At 45.3% G+C, this 20,856-nt stretch overlaps 1 protein-coding gene across 2 annotated transcripts in view; it reads left to right on the forward strand.

The window, feature by feature from the left end:
- Nucleotides 1-9,180: 9,180 nt before the first annotated feature.
- Nucleotides 9,181-20,856, forward strand: part of KLF9 (Kruppel like factor 9) — a 30,200-nt gene continuing 18,524 nt past the window's right edge. Inside the window, exons 1-3 of one of the 2 annotated variants that reach the window (XM_038769911.1) lie at nt 9,181-10,275; nt 10,494-10,644; nt 12,021-12,527. In XM_038769911.1, coding sequence (XP_038625839.1) covers nt 9,771-10,275; nt 10,494-10,642 — 654 coding nt within the window. In that variant the 5' untranslated portion in view covers nt 9,181-9,770 and the 3' untranslated portion in view covers nt 10,643-10,644; nt 12,021-12,527. Of the gene's footprint in view, nt 10,276-10,493; nt 10,645-12,020; nt 12,528-20,856 lie in introns of those variants that run through there. The other variant, XM_038769910.1, reaches the window with a different exon arrangement.

Here is a 20,856-nt window from a genome sequence, read left to right on the forward strand (position 1 = left end):
GGGTGGGGGGTGGGGGGATGGCTGCTGGGAAATGGTGCAGTAAAAAGGAATTATGTCTTCTTCTCTCTCCTCCTTTCTCCCCCCCCCCATGCACACCCCCCCCACACACACACATGCTCACGCTACCCCCAGCCTTTCTAAGTTTTTTTTTAATGGGGTGCTAACAGAGTATTGCTGACTAGCTTGCATTATAATACCCCGAGCAACCCCATCTTGAAAGCTCAAGGTGGGCCTTTAATCAGCGGTTTTAAAGTTTGGTTTTAAAAAGACTAAGGGTTTCTCTGCATTCATTTTGTAGTAAAAAAAACGGATCCAATAAGACACAGGCCCCAGTAAGCTATGCAAGGACCCCTTGATAAAAGATACATGTTGCCTGTGGGGGTGTCTCCTTCTCCGCTTGCCCATCTGCTCTCCGTGTTCATCGCCAGGACCCTGGTAGCCTCTGAGCTCCCTACCCCCAGCTCCCAGCACCAGGGTGAGCTGTTACAGGGGCTCCCTGGACCAGTAGTCTTGGGAGGCAGAGTTCTTGCCTCTGCACGTTAGATCCCTTGGGCTCCGAGGAAAGGAGATTTCTTCGTATGGAAGAGCCCAGGGAAGGGACCCAGCAGATAAGGCAGGAGTAATGACTGCAACAATTCTCCCTGATGAGTTTGAGAGTTTGGGAGGGTTGGGGAGAGGAAGAGGAAGAAGCCAAGAAAGTATGGTACCTCGTACACAAAGAAGAGCATTCACTCCCTTCTCGCATGGGTTTGCTGAATTTTGTGGCTGCCTGTACATACTGATACATACTACATATTGATGCAGAACTCCTAAAAGTCACTCCGTTTTTCCTTTTCACCTAACTGGAAACCTCACATATCCCAAACAAAGGTTGGGTTTTTTTAAAACCCTCTTCTTGCTACTGGCTCTATTCATGCATTCTGAAAAACAGCAGCATACCATCAGCAGTGAACATGTTTATTATTCATTAGTAATGATGATAAATAATTATTACACTGCAAACAGAAACCAGTCAGGTGGAAGCATGGCCATTTGGTGTTGCTCTGAGCACTTAGATAAATGCTTTGAGAAACGCTTAAGTACATAAATAGATATGCTTATATACACCAAATACATTCTATATATGTTACATTCTGTAGCTTTAGTACAAATTTTTTGTTGTGAATTTTAGAGTAGTAGTTAAAAATAATGATGTAGTATCGTGGAACAGCAAACTGAAATCGTTACCTTGTGAAATTAGTCATTTTTAAAATTTAAGATTAATTCTGTTACAGTCTTCCTGACAGGCCGACCTGTTATTATGAATAATAAAAATGCATAAACCTCTGGTATTAAAATCAATGGAGTCAAGTAAACTCAAGAGCCTGATTCATTAAGACTTCTTATTACGATACGATGGGAACGTCAATGCCTTTCCTAATCCCAGGGTCAGTGAGGCAAGAGTGGCTCAAATTCGAAAGGAAACTCAGAAGACTCGGATAGGAAGAATAGATACTGTGTAAATCTTAGTAGGGAGAAGGTTTATAGGGGCAGAGGAGGAGAAACCAGCATAGGGAAATTTGGTGAAATTTCTTGATAAGCCTGAACTATAGAAGGTTATGTGGTTTGTACCTCAACTCCGGACCTCTGGAGTTAGATAAATTGAATTACATCATTATTGAAAGAATGTGCTAATTTCTTTTTGTAAGAATCAAATTTCTGTAGAAGCAAATTTTTTCTGAACTCCTTCTTCAAATCTCCAAATCTAACCGTAATCCATTTAGCAAATAAAGTCAACTGTTTTGTTTTACTCTGGGTTTTTTATTTTATTGACAAGAGCTAATCTCGGTTTCTTCCAATTCTAAGGCAACAGGTGGACAAGTCAGACTGTTTAAATACTACTAGTGAGAAAGGGATGGGAAAGGGCTTTTATTCCTCTGTAATAGTGCCTCCTCTTACTTATTTTATAGGTTTAGAATGCAGAGTTGACTTCCGCATGGCAAGATGCAGTGCAAACCCCATTAATTAGACTACTACCCAGGGTATTGATTTTTGAGCAAGATTCTCTCAGTGCCTGAGCTATTGGTTTTGACGTCAGACACCTTTGGAAACTGCAGGGTCCTCTTTCAGGTCTCCAGGGTACTATCTGAAGCAGTAACTTACTGACTAGTAAGTAAAGTACCCTGGTGGCTTGAAAGAATGAATGAAGTTTTCCAGAGGGGCTTTTGGTCTGTCACTCCTTCCCGTTGCCCCTGCTGGGAGAGGTTCCTTATACCACCAGATCGTAAACCGCAGTGTCCACTCCTTGGTGGGGCCCTTTGAGTTTCTTTACATTCCAGCTTGGAATACATTTTGATTGTCATTTGGGAGCTCTAATAATAATAATAGTAATAATGGTATTTGTTAAGCATTTACTATGTGCCAAGCACTGTCCTAAGCACTGGGGTAGGTACAAGGTTATTAGGTTGTCCCAAGTGGGGCTCACAGTCTTAATCCCCATTTTACAGATGTGGTAACTGAGGGCACAGAGAAGTTAAGTGACTTGCCCAAAGTCACACAGCTGACAAGTGGTGGAGCCAGGATTAGAACCCACGACCTCTGACTCCCAAACCCGCGCTCTTTCCACTAAGCCACGCTGCTTCTCAAAATTGTTAAGTGCCTATTGTGTGCCAGGGACTGTACTAAGCGCCAGGGTAGATACAAATTTATCAGGTTGGACACAGGTCCCTGTCCCACATGGGTCTCCCAGTCTCAATCCCCATTTTACAGATGAGACAACTAAGGCCCAGAGAAATGAAGAGACTTGCCTAAGGTCCTTCAGCAGTCAAGTGGCAAAACTGGGATTAGAACCCGTGACCTTTGACTCCCAGACCCACTAGGCCATGCTGCTTCATGCTGTATTAACTATGTAGCAACTGAGAGCAGGAATGTGTACTTATCAGCTGTGTGACTTTGGGCAAGTCACTTCACTTCTCTGTGTCTCAGTTACCTCATCTGTAAAACGGGGATTAAGTCTGTAAACCCCATGTGGGACAACCTGATTACTTTGTATCTACCCCAGCGCTTAGAACAGTCCTTGGCACATAGTAAGCGCTTAGCAAATACCATCATTATTATTATTATTGTTATTATTATTACCGAATTGTATTTCCATTGTATTGTATTCTCCCAAGCCTTAGTAAAGTACTCTGTGCACAATAAGTGCTCAATAAATGCCATTGATTGATTGAGGAATTTATTATTGAATAATATCCAAATACTACTGTAGTAGCTTAGGCACTAGGGAATTTGATCTCCTGAATCAGAACTGTGCAACTCAGAGCATTACCAGAATGAGAAGCAGCGTGGTCCAAGTAGAAGGAGCATGAGCATGAGTCAGAGGACCTGGGTTTAAATCCCAGCTCCACCATTAGTCTGCTTTGTGACCTTGGGCAAGTTACTGTGTGCCAAGGGAACTGTGCCTCAGTTCCCTCATCTGCAAAGGGGATTCAATGCCTGTTCCTGCTCCTGCTTAGATTCTGAGCCTCATGTGAGACATGATTATCTACCCCAGTGCTTATTACGGTGCTTGGCACATTGTAAGTGCTTAACAAATGCCACAATTATAATTATATTCCAGTAACACAAAAAACTTTCTCCCACCTTACCTATCTTTGGTCCCTGGCCATTCCCTTGACTTGCCCACTGTGTAACAGGAGCCAGAACTAGAGCCAGATCTAGGCAAAGGAAGGGCAGCAGGATAAGCAAGCCATTTCGGTCTTTTAGTTTGTGCAATTATTTCTTGATATTCTTTCTATTTTTGTTTCTTTGGCTCAGGAGGGGCGATTGGCTTTTTTCGAGAAGACGCTTCACAAGGAACAAGAGATAAGGAGGCAAAAGAGAAAACAGCTCCAGGAACTGCAAATGGGGTGCAAAAGAGATGACCTTTTGTGTGCACAGTGTGGCCAGGACTGTGAATCCCACTTTGGCCTTTTCAGCCAGCCACACATGCACTCATAGGCAAATTTCACCATCAGTGGCATCATCCTCTGGTATGAAGAATGAAAATATATATATATATATATATATATATATTTCATCTGCATATTGATACATATATATTCACATATATTCACATGTACACGTACACAAGTGCTAAGGATGGGTGTATGTGAATAAGTGAAGTCTACAGGAGGCTGTCGAGTTGAGTTTCCAAGGGAAATTTTCAGTGCCACCAAAGTTGTATCAGCAATTTACATATTTGCAAATTTGTGCAGCCAAACAAACAGCTCTGTGCATCCGATCAAATTGTTTTGATACAGTCTTAGTTGAGGAATGGTGGAAATTAAAGTAAAAGTAGGGAGCCCCATGTGGGACAGGGACTGGATCTGATCTGATTTGGTTGCACTGTATCTACCCCAGCACCTAGCACAGTGCTTGGCACATAGTAAGCACTTAGCAAATACCACAATACATTCATTCATTCATTCATTCAATCAATCATATTTATTGAGTGCTTACTGTGTGCAGAGCACTGTACTAAGCACTTGGGAGAGTACAGTATAACAATAAACAGACACATTTCCTGGAAAGAGCATGGGCTTGGGAGTCAAAGCTCAAGGTTTTGAATCCCGGCTCCACCACTTGTCTGCTGTGTGACCTTGGGCAAGCCACTTAACTTCTCTGTGCCTCAGTTACCTCATCTGTAAAATGGGGATTAAAGACTGTGAGCCCCACGCTTTGTTCTCTGTCTTCCCCTTCTAGACTGTGAGCCCACTGTTGGGTAGGAACTGTCTCTATATCAATCAATCAATCAATCAATCAATCATATTTATTGAGCACTTACTGTGTGCAGAGCACTGTACTAAGCACTTGGGAAGTACAAGTTGGCAACATATGGAGACAGTCCCTACCCAACAGTGGACTCACAGTCTAGAAGGGGGAGACAGAGAACAAAACCAAACATATAAACAAAATAAAATAAATAGAATACGTACAAGTAAAATAAATAGAGTAACAAATACGTACAAACATATATACAGGTGCTGTGGGGAGGGGAAGGAGGTAAGACGGGGGGATAGAGAGGGGGACAAGGGGGAGAGGAAGGAGGGGGCTCAGTCTGGGAAGGCCTCCTGGAGGAGGTGAGCCTTGAAGGGAGGAAGAGAGCTAGCTTGGCGGATGTTGGGAGGGAGGGCATTCCAGGCCAGGGGGATGATGTGGGCCGGGGGTCGATGGCGGGACAGGCGAGAACGAGGCACGGTGAGGAGATTAGCGGCAGAGGAGTGGAGGGTGCGGGCTGGGCCAACTTGTACTTCCCAAGCGCTTAGTACAGTGCTCTGCACACAGTGCTCAATAAATACGATTGATTGATTGATTGATCGATTGACAACCTGATCACCTTATATCCTCCCCAGTACTTAGAACAGTGCTTTGCACATAGTAAGCGCTTAACAAATGCCATTATTATTATTATTATTATTATTTCCTGCCTGTGACGAGCTTGTTGTGAGGCAGAGGCAGAATTAGAAATCTGAGTTCAATCAAAATTAAATCATGGAATTAATCAACTGTCTTCCTCTACTTACATAAACACAAATTGGGACACAGCTCTATAAAGTAGGTCCTCAAGTAAATGATGATTTAGCAATTTCATGATCAGATAGTCAAGGCAGTAATGCACCTAAATCTTTTCGAAACCAAGGCAAACTTTCTGAATCATGTCCCCAACATTCAGTATCCAAAGGAAAACAGTATTTTACTTTGAATAGCAATTGTCCATCTCTTTTACTTTATGGGGGTATTTGAGTTTCATAACCCCCACTGGAATCTATAAGAAACAAGGTGAAAGGCTAACGATTACTAAATTTGTGTTGAAGAAATCACATACATTTTTAAAAAATTCTATGGGGAATTGTTCACAAATCATATTAGATTTAGTTCTAAATAATCAGTTGGGCTGCTGGCCTACCCTCTCTACCCTAATTTTGTCAGGCGCCTGGAGGTTTAGAGGTTCTGATTCCAAACATTTTGCAATATGCATGAGGAATTTCAGAAAACACCTCATGCCTAACTCTGCACTCACATGAGTTATTCTATGCCATTTACATCGTCTTACTTTACCACCTGATTTTTCTTCTCCCTTTCCTGCAGAACTTTTAACTTAAGGTTGATGCTGATCATTAATCATTTCTTCTAAATTTTGGTCTATTTCTCAACCCCCATTCTACCCTGCTTGCTGCTGCTGGCCATGAGGTTTCTGGCCCACCTCTTTAGTCACTGGTTTCAAGCCCATGCCAGACTCTAGGTTCTATTGAAAGTTATTTCAAATACAATAAATAACAAGCAAATAACAATGGTATTTGTTAAGTGCCCATAACTCTATTAAACGCTGCGTAGATACAAGATAATCAGGTTAGACACAGTCCCTGTCCCATATGGGGCTCACAGTCTAAATTGGAGGGAGGAGTTTTTAATCACCATTTTATAGATGAGGAAACTGAAACACAGAAAAGTTATATGACTTGCCCAAGATCACATAGGAGACAAGTAGTGTCTTCTAGACTGTGAGCCCATCTTCTAGACTGTGAGCCCATTGTTGGGTAGGGACCTTCTCTATATGTTGCCAATTTGTACTTCCCAAGTGCTTAGTACAGTGCTCTGCACACAGTAAGCACTAAATAAATTCTATTGAATGAATGAAGTAGTGGAGTCAGGATTAGAACTCAGGTCCTCTGATTCCCAGGACCATGCTCTTTCCACTAGGCTAGGTTGCTTTTCCTGTCTCTCATGTTTGTCACATGATCAACAAAAAGTCTTTGATGGCAATTTCAAGGCATAATGTTCCAGGCAAAACTTTATGAGGAAACACTTGAAGGGCAATTACCATTTTGGAAGTAATGCTGCATTTTTAATCACAGTAAGCCCAATTCTCCCTGCAGCTGTGGAGGAAAGCAAGCAGTCTCCAGGGCATCCTTATGCGGGTTTACCTGGAGGGGTGATTGTGAGATGTATCCCTCTCAATATTCAGGGAGAGTGCTCCTACTGAGCAGCACCCAGATGCAATCCCGGCAAGGGAGACCTAGTGCAGTGGGTGGCCAGAGACAAGGAGGAGGGTGAGTCAGCGATCCATGCTGCCTTTCCCCAGGATTCCTTTGGGGGCCCTTTCCAGGACCCATTTTATGGCCAAAGGGTCCGCAGCATAATGCCAACGCTGTGTCCAGGAGTCAGTTGCTTTGATAGCCGCTGTGGTCTTTGCCACCCACTTAGCTATTTTTCAGGATCCCAGCTGGGCCTGTATACCACCCAGAACACTTTAGGTGGTTCTTAGGACTGAAAACTCCACCACTGATGGCATAGCCCAGCAGGCAGAACTGGCACAAGAACCCACATGTTCTGATTCCCCAAGCAGTTTTCTTTCCACTAGACAACCGCAGGACTTGAAGGGATTGAAGGGTAACATACAGTCCAATCTCAACTATACCAGACTGTTTATCCAGTTTTGTTTTGGGGGTTTTTTAAGGCACTCATTAAGCGCTTATGACGTGCCAGGCACTGTCCTAAGCACTAGGGTAGATGGAAGCTAGGTTGGATGCAGTTGATGAATTATCCATGTTTTCTGCTTCTTCTCCTTCTCCTCTTCTTCCTCCTCCTCCTCCCCTTTCTTGCTGCTTCCTTTTTCATAACTCCTACTGACATTGGTAGCTTTTCTAAGCGCTCAGCATTCAGATCAGGAGACTGTTTAGGGAGATGCCATTAAATATATCCTAAAAGAGAAGCAGCACGGCCCAGTGGAAAGAGCCCGAGCCTGGGAGTCAGAGAACCTGGGTTCTAATCCTGACTCCGCCACTTGCCTGTGTGTGACCTCGGGCAAGTCACTTCACTTCTCTGTGCCTCAGTTACCTCATCTGTAAAATGGGGAGCCCTATATGGGACAGGGATTGTGTCCAACCCGATTATCTACTCCAGGGCTTAGAAGAGTGCCTGGCACATAGTAAATGGTTAACGAATACCATAAAAAAGTAGTAATTTATCCAACAATGGTCCCAATATCCAACAGTTGCCCCTTGAATTTGAAGTCCCAGATTACCTTTCACATTTCCTAAGAATCCTTTCATACTCACTGTTAATATTTCAAAAGCTCTGGAAACATGCTGTGCTAATACTATAATTGGAAACAAAATTGCCTGTAACGTCAGTAACTGTCTTAGTCAATAGTTTCGTTAGGTGGAATGATATTTTTTAAAATGAACTTCTCAGAAGAAGTTCCTCCCAAATGTTTTCTAATCACTTTCAGTTCTTTTTCTTATTGTCTTTGCCACCTCGGTAAATTCTAAGATCTAGATCATCTTTTTGTCATGCCCCAGTGCTTACCTGGAGTACTTTTTTGATAGTGTACCACCTGGTTTCAGGGTTATAGCAGCCAGTGCAGTTAAAGTGACATGTTTGGCGTTACACCTTTAATCTGGGCTAGGTCTACAGCCACATCCTAATTCAAACCCAAATTTTACTACCATCAAACCCAAAACACTGCTCTGGTTCTGTCTCCCTACAACTCTCCAGATTTACAAACGCCGAACACTTGCTTTGGGGGATGTCCTTCTCGATTGGCTGAGCCGATTTTTGTGACATCAGCCAATTTACTTTTGATTGGAAGACGGGTTGCTGGGACTGTAGCGTTTGCAGCAAGATACTTAACTGCTCGAAATAAAAATATGTAATTAAAAAAACAACCCGACAACGACTGTAGCTCTCCCTGTCGTTGACGAGGTGAGGCGAGTGACGGGCCAGATAGGATGGGCTGGGTTCTGGAATAAGATTATCTAGTGCCCGGGAGAAACGGGCTCTGAGGAGATGGGGTAGGCATGCCAGACAGAGCACGGTTTTCAGCTACCTGGCCATCGCCCTTTTAAATCTCGACAGTGAGTCTGGAGAGGTAGCACGAGGCATTGAAGGGGAACAGTTCGATTGGCCACCCGCCTCAGTACTAGGCACACCTCTCCTCCAAAAGGACATTGTGATTGGCAGGGAGAAAAAGTAAACAGAGGTGAATCACTTTCCCCGATGGCCAATTGGAGGGGGTTTGGGGTGTGACGTGATGGGATTCTGCGAAATTGTTACTGAGCAAGAGAATGCCGGAACAGTAAGGACGGGCAGGAGAGGGAGGAGTGAATCCGTCAGTGGACAGGGTGGGGGGTGGGGGGGTGGGGGGAAGTGGCTTAGAGACCTGGATCTTATTCTGCTATTTCAACACAGCATCCCCTCGGTTGGGGTGTTGAGAATTTTAACGAAGACACAGCGGCTGGGAAACATTTGCGGAGCTCCTTCCTGCAATTCCCCCCACCCCCACCCCGGAACATCTTGGGTGCTTTTTTTCTATAGGATAACTTGCAACCGCCAAGTGTGGCCTCTTTCCAAGACCAGCTTATTAAAAAAAAAGTCCGCTCCGATTGTCAGTGGGATCGGGTTTGAAAGCCGGAGGTCGTGGGAGTCCCAAATCAGGGGGCTAGGCGTGAGACAGAGAGAGAGAGAGAGAGAGAGAGAGAGAGAGAGAGAGAGAGAGAGAGAGAGAGAGGGAGGGAGACGCTAAGGTGCAGCCTTAGGTGGCCGATGCTGCAATTTGAAGTCACTGTTACGTAAAGGATGAGGGACTGAAGGCGGCCGGTTCGGATTTGGAAGCGCAACTCTCCTGGGGTTGCCGCTCCTGCATCCGGAGGACGAGCAATCCTCCGATTTGCCAAACTCCGGGAGTCACGGCAGTGAAGTTTGGGAGCCTGGACTCGGGCTCTCCTGTGCGAAGGTTGCTCTCCCTCACCATGTCAGCAGCCGCCTATATGGATTTCGTGGCCGCCCAGTGCCTGGTGTCTATTTCCAACCGGGCTGCGGTGCAAGAGCACGGGGCTCAGGAGGCAGAGCGGCTGCGACTGCCCGAGCGGGAAGCGGCCAAGGAACAGCACGCTGACCCCGGGGACGCGTGGAAGGATTACTGCACGCTGGTGGCCATTGCGAAAAGCCTGTTGGACCTGAACAAATATCGACCCATCCAGACCCCTTCGATCTGCAGCGACTGTATAGAAAGTCCCGATGAGGATATGGGATCGGACAGCGACGTGACCACCGAATCTGGGTCGAGCCCTGCCCACAGCCCCGAGGAGAGGCAGGATTCTGGCGCCGTTCCCGGCCCGCTTTCCCTCCTTCACGGTGGAGTGCCCGCAAAGGGGAAACTAGCCTCCGAAAAGAGACACAAGTGTCCCTACGGTGGATGTGGCAAAGTCTATGGAAAATCTTCCCATCTAAAAGCCCATTACAGAGTGCATACAGGTTAGCGGTCATCTCTCAATTACCGAAGGCGTGCTGGCGGGGGTTGGCCGGGCCACCCCTTTCGCAGTCCTGGACCCTCCGTTGGCCTCAGTGGTGGGGGTGGGGCGCGGGGGGGTGGAGACCAATCGGAAAAAAAATGCGGTTGTCCTATCTCGGACTCTTTAAGGAACTTTACCCTGCTACTATTTTAACTCTCCTCCTCCCACCTCCATTTGTAGAGGATTCGCTTCTGTTGCGGGCTGCGAACTCGCTCTCCTTTTTAGTGCATCCCGCCTCTAAAGCTACTATGTATACATCACTAAAAATCATCCGGGCAGGTGGTATAGAGAGTGCCGGGGGTGATGGAGCAATCCTGTTATGTCTCTGAAGGTGAGGTTTTGAGGAGCTGCTTCTCCCCCCACCCCCGCACCCCCGCCCCCAACTGGGGGATACCTTACCTGGGAAGACCATCAGCTCAACAGAGAAGTCAAATCGAGTCAGCAGATGAAAAATGGGGCGGGGGGAGGGGGGGAACACCCTTGTGGGACTGCAGTGGAGTAGCAAAGACCAAAAGGAAGCTGTTCATTTTATACAGAGCCTTTTAGGGTTGGCTAAGTACCCATTTAGCTTTACGCTTGCTACTTTCCGGGCTTGCCAAAATGGCTTTAAATTTGGCCAAGAGTCTCCTGAGAGGTTTAAAATAACACTGCTGAGGACCGCAGAGGATTTTGACCAAATAATGGATAATGAGCTGGATTCATGGTTGGTTATGAAATTCAGTTTCAGAGCTGCAATTGATTGGCCCCTTTGAGTTTGGGCTTTTACCTCTAACCTTCCCTCACACCAAGGGCCTCACTCAGGGAGGGGTACTTTCCCAGGCCATGTCTGGATGATCAATGCTGTGAACTCTTCATGCCAATAATGTGAACCTTGAGTTCCAAGATAATTAAAATGCAAACTACAAAATAGCCAACAGAGCAAAGATCCGGCCAAGTGACAGCGTAAATTTCTCCTGTGGAAATGTAAAAAGACAATGAATGAGTCATATCTGGTTCTATGAAACAGACATGCCAAGGAAAGGTGAGGAGTGGTTAATACTCTTATACAATAATCCACCATCTTTAGAGAGCAGTCCTCCCGATGCAGCAACCTAGATCCTCCCTTGAATGAAACTGCCTTTACTGTTCTTTTTTATGACACTGTAGACGGTTTGGTTCACGTGGAGATGCACCGAGTAGAATTTTCAATGCAATAAGCTGAGTCTTCCAAGGGGATGCACTCATCCTTTCCGATTTAAAAATCCCATTAGGAAAGGAAAGTGAGGTCATAGTGTCCCCTATTTACATTTCAGTGGAAGACTGCTTATGCAGAACTAGTGCTGTCCCAAGTTAAACTCTTCTTTTCACTGGCAAAAGAAAAATTTGTTTAATTTGCTTTTATTATATATATATACACACATACATATGGTATTTGTAGATATATATAAATATATGTATATGTACATACACATATATTCTATGACATTTCAAAGTTTGTGCCTACAGGAGCATGGAAGACTTGGGGATTAGTACTGTCATTATCACTGATTTAAACAGATCTAGATCACTGGATTTGAGCAGGGATTGTTACAGTCTGACCGTTGTTTGGGTGGTCTTGTACCTCAGATCTGTTTCTGATGGCCAGGGGTCCCCATCAGCTCCCCAGACAGTTTTAGCCAAGAGAGGTTTGGGGCTGGAATGGATCTGTGACTGGAACTCTCCTTTCAGGTTTCAGGAACGTGGACCCTGGCTGGATTTGAAGCTCACCAGCAGAGCAGGCCGGGGGAGGGGTGTAACCTGTGACTGCGCTACCCCAAGCCAATCAATCTGGTGGTTTTCCAAACACATACAGTTCCTTCAAATATAGTTGCTCCTTTCTGGCTCTAGCTCTTTAGTCACACATTAGGCACTAGCCCCAACCAACTCAATAGGATGTTTTACCCATTAGAAGGTGGGAGGGGAGATGAAGTGAAACATTAACTCTGTTGTGAAAAATATTTCCACTAATAATCATCAGTAGTTTAGAGTGTCAAAGTCTACCCTTAATTGCATGTGTCATGTATTTATGTGTGAATTGGAGGGACCCAAATGGGTTTTTTAAATAAACACTGATCCATGTAAATGGGATGTGGGAGCAAGAGACAGGTTAAAAAACAACCCATAAAATAAGAGTCCTTGTTTGTGGCCCAAATTCCTTTAATGAAGTGCCAAAAGAAGATTGTTTTGAATCCTCCAGTTTGGACATATCTTCTGTGTTTAGCGATGTAGACAGATTCTGTATGCTCCCTGGGGAAGATACTATGTTTTTTAAAATGGTATTTCTTAAGTGCTCTACTATGTGTTCTAAATGCTGGGGTAGATGCAAGCTAATCAGGTTGGACACACTTCCTGCCCCATATGGGGCTCACAGTCTAAGTAGGAAGGGGAACAGGTATTTAATCACCATTTTACAGATGAGGAAACCAAGGCATTGAGAAGCTAAATGACTTGTCCAAGGTCACACGGCAGGCCATTGGCACAGCCAGGATTAGAACCCAGGTCCTCTGACTGCCAAGCCCATGCAGTTTCCACTAGGCTATAGTGAGATTCATAATGCACCAGCATTGAACACCGAAGAAGGCCCATTTTAAAATTAGCCTTGTTGCAGCCCAGGAAAATGTACGTTGTAGTTAGTGGAAAAGGAAATAACATTCAGTTCAGTCTCCTTTTGGGGAAAGGAAATGGCTAAATCCCAATTCCAAAATAAGAGTAATCAAAACAGTCACAGTTGTTGGCCAATTACCATGGGAAACCTAGATTTGTTGGCCAGTGTCAGTTGACTTTCCTCTGCATTCTTTATGGAACCACATACCAGATCAACAGTCAGTAGGTCAGTCAGTCAGTCAGAGGCTCCTCAGTTTCAAGTGCCAATTACATTCATGGCACAGGTCTAGCCTCTCCATAACTATTGAATGACAATGATAATAAGGAATTCTGCTGCCCATTGGTAAGTTGAACTTAAGAGCCAGAAAACAAACAGCCATGAATCTTAACCCTTCTTCGTGTTCCGAGAAAAAGGGTGTCAGAATTACATGGTGGGGTGATGAAAGGGATTGGGTAGGAGCAGGAAGAAATATAAGGTAATGAGGGGAGAGGAGAAGAGCACACCAAACCTCATGACCAACGCTGGGGGGGGTTGCGGGGGGCCCGAGGGGACAAGGACAAATAACCCAGTGTGATGAAGGGGATGGGAGATGGAGAGAGGCATCTAGGAGTTAGAGAGTGGACCCTCCACCCTGATTCTCTCACACTGTCCCACCCTTTTCTCTGAGCAATGCTCTGCAGCAGCAGAGTAAGGGACCCACCACTGCCACTGCCTCCTCCCACTCTTCTCCTCCTGTTGGGACTTCACCTGTCTCTAGAATGTGGGATTTTGAAGAGCGGTTACCCTGAGGAGATTGGGGGGATTTTTTGGGGGGAGTTTTGGCCCTCCTGGCTTCCCCCTTCCCCTCACGAAGCCACAGTTTTCCAACGGTCTGTTGGCCAGGAGGTAGAGGGCTTTTAGGGTGCAAGGCCCAGGGTAATTGCCCCAACTGGGCCTACTTTTGGGACGGCCTGGCAGTAACTGAAGAATCCAAGCTTCTCTTTTTGCATTTCTGGTGGCTGTCGCCCCAGACACTACTCATGACCTGGAACAAAGTTTCAGAAGGCAGCTTCAGCCATAAGCAGAAATTGCCATTGACCTAGTCTTGGCTCTAACTGTAGTTGAGACTCCATTTTCAGCCTGGAGCAAGCCATTTCATCTTTCTGCTTCACTTCTAGAATGGAAACAGAATTCTGATCCCTCATTCTCTCACTCTCTTTCTTCTCCTCAAGTTTTCCTCAGGATATTACAAGTAGTAGTAAGCATTAAGCTTTATTACTCTCCCAATCACTTAGTACAAGTGCTCTGCGCACAGTCAGCATTCAATAAATATGATTGATTGATTAAGGGTCCTCTTGGTGTGATGCACTGTACTAGATGCTTAGGAAGCAGAGAATAATAAAATGACATGTTTCCTTGTCCACAAGGAGTTTACATTCTAATGGGGGAAACAAACATAAACATAGTTTAAATGTTTACAGCTAGAGAGGCAGACAAATAAAGCAGGCATAAATACATGAGTGCTAAGGAGGGGGTAGCTAAATTCATAAGTGTTAAAAGGATTCTGTGGGATACATTAGGGTGTTCTGATGAATTCAGGGTTTTCATTGTCCCTTCTAGCAGAAGGGAGAGAAGGGTACCAGCTCTTAGCTACAAGCCAAGGTCCGAATAGTCAGTTGATGGAATTTATTAAGTGCTTACTCTGTGCAAAACACTGTACTAAGGGCCTGGGAGAGTACAGTATAACTATAAACAGACAAATTCCCTACCCACTGTGAGTTTACAAGTCTACTGTATCAGCCTCCTTTCCGATCTCCCATCCTCTTGTCTCTCCCCACTTCAATCCATACTTCACGCCGCTGCCCGGATTGTCTTTGTCCCGAAATGCTCTGGGCATGTTACTCCTCTCCTCAAAAATCTCCAGTGGCTACCAATCAACCTACGCATCAGGCAGAAACTCCTCACCCTTGGCTTCAAGGCTCTCCATCACCTCGCCCCCTCCTACCTCACCTCCCTTCTCTCCTTCTACAGCCCAGCCCGCACCCTCCACTCCTGTGCCGCTAATCTCCTCACCGTGCCTCGTTCTCACCTTTCCCGCCGTCGACCCCCGGCCCACGTCATCCCCCTAGCCTGGAATGCCCTCCCTCCCCACATCCGCCAAGCTAGCTCTCTTTCTCCCTTCAAGGCCCTACTGAGAGCTCACCTCCTCCAGGAGGCCTTCCCAGACTGAGCCCCCTCCTTCCTCTCCCCTTCCTCCCTCTCTCCATCCCCCCTGCCTTACCTCCTTCCCTTCCCCACAGCACCTGTATATATGTATATATGTTTGTATGTATTTATTACTCTATTTATTTTACTTGTACATATCTATTCTATTAATTTTATTTTGTTAATATGTTTTGTTTTGTTCTCTGTCTCCCCCTTCTAGACTGTGAGCCCACTGTTGGGTAGGGACCATCTCTGTGTTGCCAACTTGTACTTCCCAAGTGCTTAGTACAGTGCTCTGCACACAGTAAATGCTCAATAAATACGATTGATTGATTGATTGATAGAGGGGGAGACAGACATTAATATAAATACATTAATTACAGATCTAGATATAGATACAGATTTAGACTAAAGCAGAGTCTCTTAGGCATCAGTCAATCAATTACCGGTATTTACTGAGCACTTACTGGGTGCAGAGCTCTGTACTAAGTACTTGGGAAAGTCCAATATAACGGAGTTGGTAGATGTGATCCCTGTCCACAGGGAGCTTACAGTCTATAGTCTAGGTGTATATATGCTGAGGAAGGCCCAGTCCCTAGGCCTATAGTTTGAAGAGGGCTATTAAGTGCCAAATCAATGTCTACTGGCATACCCCACCCCATCTTGAAACAGTAAGACAGGTGGGGGACCCTGGCCCCAGATCCAGTCAGGGAGTTTTTTGGACCTGACCGTACCAGGACCAAGCAGAGGATCAGCCTAAGATCTATGCTCTAGGCTTTGTTCCTCCATCTGTCATAGCAGTGACGATGACAGTTGGGCAGTAACCACCTCTCTGCCCCCGATAATCCACTGTCTGCCCTTTGCTCCCCCTCTGGACCCTGCTCCTGATGATAAGCTTACTATAGGTCTTTTGAGCTGTAGAGTGATAATACTAATAATTAAAAACAACAAGAGATACACTGAACTCTTTAGTAACAACACCTATTCAGAGGCAATTATTATACTCTTTATTGTTGCATAAAGCTCTCCAATCAATCAGTCAATCGTATTTATTGAGCACTTACTGTGTGCAGAGCACTGTACTAAGCGCTTGGGAAGTACAAGTTGGCAACATATAGAGACAGTCCTTACCCAACAGTGGGCTCACAGTCTAGAAGGGGGAGACAGAGAACAAAACAAAACATATTAACAAAATAAAATAAATAGAATAGATATGTACAAGTAAAATAAATAAATAGAGTAATAAATATGTACAAACATATATACACATATACAGGTGCTGTGGGGAAGGGAAGGAGGTAAGACGGGGGATGGAGGGGGGACAAGGGGGAGAGGAAGGAGGAGGCTCAGTCTGGGAAGGCCTCCTGGAGGAGGTGAGCTCTCAGTAGGGCCTTGAAGGGAGGAAGAGAGCTAGCTTGGCGGATGGGCAGAGGGAGGGCATTCCAGGCCAGGGGGATGACGTGGGCTGGGGGTCGACAGCGGGACAGGCGAGAACGAGGCACAGTGAGGAGATTAGGAGAGGAAAAGAAGGTTACATTAGTAGGATAAAATAAAATAAAATGCCATATTCTACATACCTGATGCAGTTTGAGTATCCTAAAACCTCCCTGCTTAGGTGGATTTTTTTAACCTATATTACTGCTTACTCTCATGGGAAACAAAGTCTAGTTAGATCCCAAAGTTATCATTTTTATTGCAATACCCCAATAACATTAGATCTGAAGGAGGAACAAGGATGGAAGCAGGGGAAAATGGGTTACTGGATTCCAAAATGGGTGTCAGATTTATATTCCAGCTTAAAAGTTGCAGTTGTATTCCAAGAACTCATCCTTCCACAACATCTTGCGCAAAACTCCATGATTTATCATAGGGATAAGTATTATATGACATGTGAGAGAAGAGAACAGTGGTCCTTTACTGAGTTCAATGAGGGAAAATGATTGGGTGTCACTTTTCTATTATTCCATCGTCTTCAAGTCCTTAAAAATGACCTGACCCGTCATCATATGTACTTACTTTCCAACCCATCAATTGATGCCTCAGTGCTTAATTTCTGTAGTATTGAAACAATTTCAGTCCATGGTGGTGCCTCTCAGTCCCCTCATGCTTCCCCAGAACTTCCTTTCTCTAAGCAAGTGTACCCTCCTCCAGCTGGGATTTGGAGAGTCCAAACACGATCCTGGCAGTAGCAGGTGGGCAAGACCAAGGAGCATGGTTCTCAGAGAGAACTTGACTCACATGCAAAAAGGGAAAGAAATCTGATCATCCCGAGTGGCCTTCCCACTTCCGTTCTTTTTACCCAGACCTGGTTTAATGCTTGACGATGCTCAGAGCCTGTGAAACTGGATTTAGCCATTCCCCAGTAGCAAGCAGTGGAGGAGTTTGGTGCTCTGTATACCAAGACCACTGGTTCAACAAGCTTGAGAGAACAAGATGGACATCTCCTTGCCTCCAGGGAGGACCACACCTAAAGTATCCTAGACAACAGGAAATTTATCCTGGTTTGAGTCCTCTGGACTGTAACTTGTTATGGGTGTTATGCCAATTCTGTTGTATGGTACTCTCCCAAGTGCTTAGCACAGTGCTCTGCACTTAGTAAGCACTCAATAATTGATCTAAGGGACTTCCCAGAGAAGGCAATTCCAGGGCTCCACAGAGATAACTCATTTGTGAGTCAGAAGAAGGTAATGGAATCGCAATAGTGTATCTACCAGAAGGCTAAGGGGAGAGTCAACAGTCTGGGGGCCTTGACTTCAATCAATGGGCTTTATTGAGCACTAACTGTGTGCAGAGCACTGTACTAAGCACTTGGGAGAGTACAATAAAAGAGAGTTGGTAGATACGTCCCCTGCCCACAAGGAACTCACAGTCTAGAAGCTTCCCACTCCCCGAAGAAATCCTACAATAGAGCAGAGCATTTCAGTCCTGAACAAGAGATCAATCCAGAGGAAAAAAATACTAGAGCTAGAACAAGGTTCATAATTAGCTTCATCATGCCATGACAGTATTACTAGAAAGCTTAGATTTTTGGATAATCCCTGCCTAAATCATAGGTCTGATGAGTGGTAACTGGAGAGATTCTGGACATCTCAGTGTCTAACAACTGAGACACCAAATATAAAAACTTACATATCCACATGAACAGTCCTGTTTAAAAATGAAAGGTCAGGGCTCTTGCCTCAAAGGGCAGATTTGCATATTAGTTTGCATACATTTACATGTTGGACTCACATGGCCCTAACTTCAAGTATAAAGCAAAAATGAATGAATTAGCCCAACTGACTGCAGTTGCATTCCTCCCCAGCTTTTCCAGGATGGAGTGGCAAACCGGGAAAACTGCTATCAGCAGTCCTTGCCCCTGCTGAGGCTGTGAGCTTCCCTGACTCCACTCTGACAGGTTCCCCTGCCCACCCTTGAGCCCTGCTTGGAAACCCTCTTCTGTTCCTTTATGGTCACTGTACTGCCCTTAGGAAGCTGGCTAGGAATGCCATTCCACTCGCCTCAGGGGAGGCCAAGGGGCTGGGAGGTTAGGGAGGTTAGTGGCAATTCCCCTTTCCCTGGAGTGGCTAAGTGATATCTCCTTTATGGTTATTGTATGACCCTCCCCTCCCACTGCCTCTACCCCTGATTCATTTTGGCCCTCTGTTTCTCCTGTGAGCCGACATTAGTACTGAACACCATGGGGCAAAGACCATCCTTCTCTCCCTCCCTCTTTCCCTCCCAGCCACCTCAGGCCAATCTGAAATTGCCCATGCCTCCCTCCTCAATTGGAATGCCCTCCCTCCTCAAATCCAACAGATAAATTACTCTCCCCTCCTTCAGCACTTTTTTGAAGGCACATCTCCTCCAAAAAGCCTTCGCAGTCTAAGCCCCACTTTTCCTCATTTCCCACTCCTTTCTGCATCACCCTGACATGCTCCCTTTGCTCTTCTCCTCCCCCCCGACCACCAGCCTCACAGCACTTATGTACATATCTGTTATTTTATTTATTTGTATTGATGTCTGTCTCCCCTCCTCTACACTGTAAGCTCGTTGTGGGCAGGGAATGTCACTGCTTATTGTTATATTGTACTTTCCCAAGCACTTAGTACAGTGCTCTGCACACAGTAAGTGCTCAATAAATACGAGTGAATGAATGAATGAATGAAAGGCCTGGAAATGGCAGCTTAGAAAAGGGAGGCCCAAACAAGTTGGTCCCAAGGTCAACCTGGAGGTTCAGGTTCATTCTAGTTGGCAGTCCCACGGGATCCAGTTCAGCCTAGGAACCCAGGCTCAACCGAGTCTGGAGAAGCAGAATGGCCTAGGGACTGGGAGTCAGGAGACCTGGGTTCTAGTCTCAGCTCTGCCACTTTGTCTGCTGTGTGACCTTGGGCAAGTCACTTCACTTCTATGTGCCCCAGGTTCCTCATCTGTAAAATGCCTTCTCTTCCTACCTCTTATATTGGGAGCCTTCTGTGGAACAGGGGTTGGATCTGATCTCATTCATTCATTCATTCATTCAATCAATTGTATTTATTGAGCACTTACTGTGTGCAGAGCACTGTACTGCACACTTGGGAGAGTACAATACAACAATACACACAGGCACACTCCCTGCCCACAACGAGCTTACAGTCTAGGTGATCGAGAATCCACCCCAGTGCTTGGCACATAGTAATTGCTTAATCAATATCATAAATAATGATGATGAAGATGATGCTGATGAAGAGGAGAAGGATGATACTAGCACCAAACCCTGCACTTCTCAGCCAGAGGTGGCCTGATCCAGAGGTAGACTGGAGCTGATCTCCCAAGATTCCTCCCGCGGGCTCCCGCCCCCCCCGGATGGGGTCAGAACAGGATGGATCCAGAGGTGGGAGAAATGATGCACTGTTCCCCTCTGTGGCTTTCACCTTGGAGTTGGACTACATCCTCCCAACCCCCTTCTCACCCTCTGCTCCTCCTCCCTCAAAGCTAGTCCTAGGCAAGCCTGGTCTTTCCCTTGTCTAGAAAGGCTCACCACAAAAGAAACCCTTGGCTCTGGATCTCCAGTTTAAACAGGAAGCAGCTTGGTCTAGCGGAAAGAGCCTGGACCTATGAGTCAGAGAACCTGGGTTCCTATCCTGGCTCTGCTAATTGATTGCAGAATGACCTTGGGCAAGTCACTTAACTTCTCTTGCCTCAGTTTCCTCATCTGTAAAATAGGGATTCAATACCTGTCTCCTTCCTACTTTGACTATGAGCCCCATGTCAGACTGGGACCGTGTTACCTTGTTACTGTGTTACCCTGATTACCTTGTAGCTACCCCAGTGTTTGGCACCTAGTAATCCCTTAACAAATACCATGATCATTATTAGTAGTACTAGGAGTAATATTAATACTATTACTAATAACAATAATAATAATAATCGGGGGGGGGGGGGGGAGTGTTCTATGGAGTAAAACAGTATTTCTTTTTCTAAACCTTTTATTCTGTTCCACTTTAAAAAAAAATACTCATCTAGAGAAAGGGCACCTGTACATAAATTTTAACAAAATGTGGCTTGAATTTGAAGTTGTACTCCTGGATTGTAATGATTATTAGTGCTTCTGAATTCAGCAGTTAACGCTGTAGCCAGATTAATGGTTCAGTGCATAAAGGGGGGGGCAAGTCTACTAAACCACTTTCCTGCTCACCATTTCAGATGCTTTTGAAAACTTGCTCAGAGAGAGAAATAAAATATATGTTAACCGATTATAGAGTCCTACTCGACCCA

This window comes from Tachyglossus aculeatus, chromosome X4, assembly GCF_015852505.1.
Source record: "Tachyglossus aculeatus isolate mTacAcu1 chromosome X4, mTacAcu1.pri, whole genome shotgun sequence".
In the NCBI taxonomy this organism is placed as follows: domain Eukaryota; kingdom Metazoa; phylum Chordata; class Mammalia; order Monotremata; family Tachyglossidae; genus Tachyglossus; species Tachyglossus aculeatus.